The sequence below is a fragment of the Macrobrachium rosenbergii genome, chromosome 41 (genome assembly GCF_040412425.1).
Source record: "Macrobrachium rosenbergii isolate ZJJX-2024 chromosome 41, ASM4041242v1, whole genome shotgun sequence".
Taxonomy (NCBI): Eukaryota; Metazoa; Arthropoda; class Malacostraca; order Decapoda; family Palaemonidae; genus Macrobrachium; species Macrobrachium rosenbergii.
The window spans coordinates 77065806-77073305 of NC_089781.1; the positions used below are offsets into that span (position 1 = coordinate 77065806).

At 35.0% G+C, this 7500-nt stretch overlaps 1 protein-coding gene across 1 annotated transcript in view; it reads left to right on the plus strand.

Annotated features, from left to right (window-relative positions):
* Positions 1 to 1082: 1082 nt before the first annotated feature.
* LOC136827225 (uncharacterized) overlaps positions 1083 to 7500 on the plus strand; it is a 142945-nt gene continuing 136527 nt past the window's right edge. The window contains exon 1 of the mRNA XM_067084996.1: positions 1083 to 1655. Coding sequence (XP_066941097.1) covers positions 1595 to 1655 — 61 coding nt within the window. The 5' untranslated portion in view covers positions 1083 to 1594. The remainder of the gene's footprint in view (positions 1656 to 7500) is intronic.

The following is a 7500-nucleotide window of genomic DNA, read 5'->3' on the forward strand; positions in this document are numbered from 1 at the left end:
TAATATATATATATATATATATATATATATATATATATATATATATATATATATATATATATATATATATATATATATATATGTGTGTGTGTGTGTGTGTGTGTGTGCAAATAAAGTATGTCAATGTATTTTTATTAAAATAATTGTTTTACGGTCTTCGGAAAACAAATTTACTTTTTTTGTATATTTCTTTTACAAAAGGAATTTCTTTCATTGTAATTTATTATAACTGTTTTTTTCTAAAATAAAGATTGTATATTACCACCCTTTTTTGACCGACCGCGATATGAAGTGATTTTGTATTATATCTATGGATTTCCTAAATCAAATGCCTTTAACTAATTTGCCTGCAACGAGAATTACGGTAATGCCAGTATAAAAAAAATTCTAAGCTATTCCTTGCAGTTTCACAAAAAAAAAAAAAAATTACATAATTTTTTTTATCCTAGTGTGATTTGATCTACAAGGACAATTCTGTTTTGTATGACAATGTGCAAGGAACTGAAACTTGGAATACTAAGGTTTTAACATTCGCACTGAAGTAAAACTATGCAACCAATTACCGAGTGTGAAATAATTTTCACTTAATGAATGTAATGGTGCAAAACAGAAATGCAATTTGAATCGTGTGCTCGGGATACAATGGTACAGGTTGAAAAAAAAAAAAAGAAAATAGCACATTCGGAAGCTTTTCAGAAACTCTGGTTCCCTTCTTTAGAAAGAGTAGAATATGTACAATGTTATGAATCAATATGCCATACGTTGAATATAGTAGTGTTCCACGCGAAATTCTGCCATTTCACCTCTTGTAAAGAGGTGAAATGGCACAATGGGAATGACAATATACTGTAGAAGATTGTGTTCGAAATATTTTCTGTTGGTGCTTAGTAATTTGTATAAAATTATCTTTATCATTAAAATATGAATATCGCTGATTGCAGGAACACTGAGGAAATACATGTCACTGAGAAACACCTGCCTTTAAAGAGATGGCGGTAGTACGCATGAATGAAATTTTGCCCCATCGCAGTATGGCGGTGAACCGTTGATCTCCCGGAGAGCATCAGGGCTGGGCCCGGGTTCCCTCATCAGTAGCTTGGCAGACGCCGATAAGGTTAGACACGGACTGTAGCCCTCTTGCCTCCGCAGCTTCGTGCACGCGCCGTAGTCAGTCGGCGCCTGTCCATTGGGCGTTTGTTTACGGAGAGGGATTTGGTGAAAGACATATCGCTGGAATGTATGTTCTTCTGGGCGGGACAGCCTGAACTTATGTACTAAATAAATGCATATGGTGACAAATGAATGGCAAATTACCTTGCCTTGTATTTCAGAGGAACGTCGAACTCGACTTGGTGTAAAAGTCTCTCATTCATAAAGCGGAATATCTTTCGTTATTGACTTATGGTTAACGACATTCACCTTGGATACACTAAGCAATAAACATATCATCTATAAAGTACTAAATAAATATTTTAATATAACTAAGACTGTTCCATCCCTTAAACTGGAAAAATAAAATCAACATCTGAGTGCGCTTGGAAGCGAAGATAAAAACTGACCTCGACCCCCTTTCAGAAGTGATAAAACAGTCATAATGGGTTGGAGTTCCGTCATCAAGCAGGCGTCGCTACTTGTCATAGCGGTCATCACTCCAGGTATCTCCCACTTGAATTTCGGAATCGGATGCTTTATTTTGCTCAGTGTTATTCCTCCTGTCCCCCCAACCCCAACCCTCGCTGAAGTTGGCCCCTTTTATTCTGATTATCCCCATTCCCTACGTTGCAAGGTCAGCATGATTCTAAAAATGTTAAGTGCATTTATTTTCATTCTGGTAGAATTTCGTCGTTTGATTCCTTGCAGAATCAGCATGATTTGAAATCCTTATAACAGGGAGATTGCTTCACAATATTTTTCCTTACTTTTCGTAAATATAACTAATCTTCTTTCCTGAAAATCACACTGCCGTCATAAAAAAAAATAAAGGAAATTTTCTCCATTTATTAATTTTGCCTATGCCAATGGCATTTTTCTTTGTTTTCTTTGCTGTCAGACTAGGAAATCAAACCAGGGAATAGGAAACCAATATCCTGACACCCCTAACGAATAGACATGATTAAAGAACTAATTGAAGCAGCTATCAACCAGACATCCTCCACTTCTAGTAAGTTTTCGAATAGCAAGCTTGTATGAGGCTTTTCTGATCTCTGCTTTATTTTCATATCAACTTTTATTTTGAGAAACCGGAGGTAAACATTAAATATGTAATGAAACCTATTAAAAACGAAAAATATACATTCCATTACTAAATATTTTAGAACAGCCCTTTACAATTTTCGTAGGGGAAAGACACTGATTTAGATTTTAGCAACGTTAAGTCTTGAAATTTTAGTAACGACCCTAATATTAAAGAAATTGGATGCTTATATTCTTTACATGCGAAGGACACGATGCAGTAATGAACTGCCAGCTTTAAAAAGCTAATGCACATATGTTTCATACTTCGTATGTCTAAACAAAATAATTAACTATGATGCCTATCATTCTTTCTCCCTGAGAATATCAGATGCATAAACTATTGACGTCAAACCAATTCATACATCAACATTGATTTAGCAACATCACTTACTGCCCCTTCTCCTCACAGGTGATTAGTTGTAAAGACCACTGCAAAAATAAATTCTTTATCATTGCAAGTTTAGCAATATTTTGCAACGTTAATCAAGTTCATGAAGCCAAACTGACCCGAGAGAATTGCTTTAAGGAACTGAACACGCAGTTTCAGACATCCGTCGATTTGTATTTTAATACAAAACATATAATAAATGCTCTGACTTTTATACTAAAAACTGTATCGTATTTCTCTTTTTCAGATAGTCATTTTTACTGGTTCAGTGACGTTTATTGTCAACTTGTCGTTTGTCACTGACCTTTACTAGGTATAATTCCACCTTTGCCAATAAAAATCTAATATTCTAAAGCCTCATCATCCTAGAATTTTGCCTTCACGGGGCGTGCTTCGTAAAACTTTTCTGAACTGCACAATTTCTTTACATTATTATTTAATTTAATCTCTCGTCGGTTAGTTTTGTTTCGTTCTCTACCATTCGACATTCACTTATCCTCGTTTTACGTTAGTCAATTCGTTAATATCTGGCGTCAGACTTCCTACAGAAAAACGATGATGATAAACATTCTTCACACTGCTGAAACTGAATGGTTACCTGCGTTCTTTACTTTTTATTTTATTTTATTTATTAATATTATTTTTTTCTCATTTTTTTAAAACACTCTGACAAAATTAAATGACGTTTCGGATTTGACACGAGTCATAGCCTTGATATCAACTGAGCATAATAGCAACTGTACTACGCTATACACTTCCACTGTTGTGGATGTCATCTTTCTTGGTCTTTCCACTGAGGAGATTTTCATCCTTACCGTGCTTTTATTTCCACATAAAATGGTTCCTTTCATTTCAATCATGAACTTCGGGAAACGTTATGATATTTATGACTTTCCAGTATTTTACAATAAGAACATTTCCACTGAGAACTTTTTTTTCACTAATGTTACAACTTCATTCAACTTCTATAAAACATTGAAGTAAATTTCTAAGGAACATCTTTGCAAACAATACTACTCTATCGTCAAACATTACCATTCAAGGATAGTAAACGATATTAAAGTCCTATTTCTATCCCTCTACAGTGGTATGGAGATAGTTAACTGGGGAACATTGCAACTCTTAATAAATCTCTAGTATATTGTTTCAAAACGCTCTGCAGTACCGAAAGAACTAATAGAGTTTTCCGTACAGCGTATAATCAAGGCCACCGAAAATAGATCTAGCTTTCAGTGGTCACGGTATAATGCTGTATGAGCCACGGCCCATGAAACTTTAACCTTAACCACAGCCCGGTAGTGGCCTTTCCTATACCGTTGCCAGAAGCACGGTTATGGCTAACTTTAACCTTAAATAAAATAAAAACTACAGAGGCTAGGGGATGCAATTTGGTATGTTTGATGACTGCAGAGTGGATGATCAACATACCAACTTGTAGCCCTCTAGCCTCAGTAGTTTTTAAGATCTGAGGGCGGACAGAAAAAAGTGCGGGCGTACAGACAAAGACGGCACAATAGTTTTCTTTTACAGAGAACTAAAAAGCTAGCGTACCACATTCCAAGATATTTTACAGTGGCGAGGAGTTAATTATTTGAATCCAAAGTATATGTACCTACAGAATATACAGTAGAACATTCAACACTAGAAATGAACTGGGAAGCAAGTGTATTTGCATCATTAAAACTTGCGGTCAAACTCCAGAATATCATTTCAAAAGTTACAGTGACAAAAGGCCCAGTAATAATGGGCTAACAATTTTTATCATACAGAAATTGAAAGGAGGATGAACTTACTACACATAAGTTCCTGCTAATGATTCTTACTCGTTAGATATATGTTAATTTTAAATTAATTACTAATTTTCCCATTATAACTAAGCCAGTTACGGTATTTTATTCAATATAATTATGGGTAATCATTATGTCTTCTTTAAAAATAGCGTAACGCTAATGTTACCCTTAAACAATGGACAGTGAAAAAAAATGAACAAGCAAATTCAAATAACATGCATCTAGAAAATGACTCGAATCCCCCAAAAGATATAAATTGTATCCTGGAGCAAAATGATCATTAGTTTTCACAAAAGACAGACCAACCGACGGTCAAACAACCTTATTATATTTATTATTATTATCATTATTATTATTCAGAGATGAACCCTATTCATATGGAACAAGGCTGCAGGGACCACTGACTTAAAATTCAATCTGCCAAAGAATATGATGTTCATCTGAGAGAAGTTACAGCAGATAATAGGAAATACAGAAAGAAGAGGTCAGTTATTAGAATGATAAAAATTCAATTAATAAATAAATCAATAAATAAAAATTAGTAAACATAGAGTAAGTTGTTTTAGGGTAGTAATGCATTAATTCTTGGCTTGCACTTTTGAGGCTCTAACTGCACAACCTCAGGGACTTTACTAATTGTTCAAATCACATCAGACGGCCAGGAAATGCAACTTTTTTTCTTAAAACATTAAACTTCTTGTGTTCTTGAAGCAGTGACATCTTCAATCACTTAACACAAAATGTCAATTATTTTAGTAAGAGCTTGGTGGCGTGCGCTACACTGCGCTGGGACCCGGCACTGCCCGTCATGTCTCCCGTACCCTTCCGATCCCCTGCCTACCCCACCCCCACTCGGGGCGGACAAACAGGTTTGCATGAGGAGGGTGGATGTGTCATGCTCACCCTACCCTCCCGATCCCCTACCTACCCAGCCACCACCCGGGCGGACAAACAAGAAAGATCCACTCACATTTTATTATAGATAGTATCTTTAAATGTGTTATTCCACAGAAATTTACACAAAGCAGGCTTTAAAAAAAAGCTAGTCAAGACTTTACAATAGCTATTAAACAGATATCAGGAAATTTTACTTTTGGGGTGACACATTAATAACCTCTTTGACTCGCAGCTATACGCATAACCTGTGTGTCGTTCCTCATATTCAAACCTTGAATGGAGGTTGGTTTTTATCGCTCTGATGGCCCTAACTGGAGGTCATAAACTGTGGTCATAAAGGCACAAGTCCTATCGTTGGCACACATTCCATTCTGGGTTATTATCTTCAGTAAGCGATAAGAGCAGGGTAAAACTCTGAGGAATATATATATGCATTGGAATGGATGTACGTAATATTTTCTTCTAGGATATTTCTTCTGGTATCAGTCCATAAGCTTGTCCGACCGGCTCTCTCTCTGTCAGGTCTAAAGTTTGATGTACACAGATAAGGATTTTTGTCTGTGGGTACGTCAGTCTGCCTGTTTTAACTCTTTACTTAAGATTTTTTTTAACTTGCTTGCGTCTTTGCTATGTGTAAATCTTCTGCCCACGTACTACAAAGGGTTCGAAGACAAAAAGAAACTTCATTTTCAGGCAATGGATGCTAAAACTCGATTTATAGCAATAAATAACAATCAAACATACATACATACATACATACACAAAAACATACACACACGCACACAAACACACACATACACACACACACATATATATATATATATATATATATATATATATATATATATATATATATATATATATATATATATATATATATATATGTATATATATATACACATATATCTCTATATGTTTGTATGTGTGTATAATACAAATACTGTATATTTCAGGTTGTTTTTGCAAAATTACCATAGTATGGTTTTTCTTTTATATAACTATAAATAACTGTATATATTTGCAGTGAAATGAGACTTTTATATAACGTTCGTGAATAGGATAAAGCAAGCAATACATTAATATATTTCTGAGAGGTTAAGGGTTCTTGAGTCCATTTGAGGTTTTAGAATTCCGCAGCACCACAATTATCATCCGTGATATAACAGATGCTTAAGGTCTCAAATCAAATATGTTTTTCATGTGATTGATTGTCATTTCTTACGTTTTCCACAAAAGACCTTTCACGTTTAAAACTTGTCTTCGATTTGGACTGCTTGGAATAAGTTATTTTCTGTCCAGTGATTTAAGGATTTCTTCACAATGACGACCACAACCAGACTAGGTTCTTCCCTATTTTTCCAAATACAAAGGATCACCTCGAGTTATCCAGAGTCTCCCCTTCGATTTACATGTTCAGGCCACTGTACCAGGCGTCTCCCGGTAGTCTTCAAAATATCTCCAATTTTAAGCCGCCTTGTAATTCCCCTCCATTCTCTATGTAGACATGCAGTTTTCTTAAGATTTAATCATTCTGCCTCGGTACTTGATTGCTCATCTGATGTTGGAATTAAATCTCAAAACTTGATTACTCATTTCTGTATCAGATAAAACTTAATCTCAGACTTCGCTGAAGTGTGCCTAAAGCCAAGTTAATGAGAGTGATATAATTACATGCTTCTCGTTTGTCGGATTCTTAGTAACGCTTTCCCTTGCTTTGAATAAAGAATCAACTTCATTTTCCTCTCGTGATATTATTATAATTATTGCCTAAGTTGTTGTTGTCATTGTTGTCGTTATTGGCTAAACACAAATTCTAATAGGCAACCAAAAAAACCCTTTCACTCAAATAGGAGACGTAGTTATGTAAACAAAGGAAACAAGAACAGAAAAAAGTAGATGAACACAGATGCAAATTGAAACAGAGGGATGTAATCATAATCACAGCTTATGTAAGTACAAATTAAACACAAAGAAAAAAAAAAGGAAAAAATCACATGGGTGTACCCCAAGTATATACAGCACCTTACCCCAAATATTGTGAAAGGTTATGGTAAAAGATTACAAAAGCCCATATCGCTGCAACATAATGTCTACTTGAAGTTACAGTGATGTGGGCACTATCATGACAATCTTTTTCTTATGTATTGGACTTTCGTAGTCTTTTTATTATGTCCTTTCACAATATTTGGG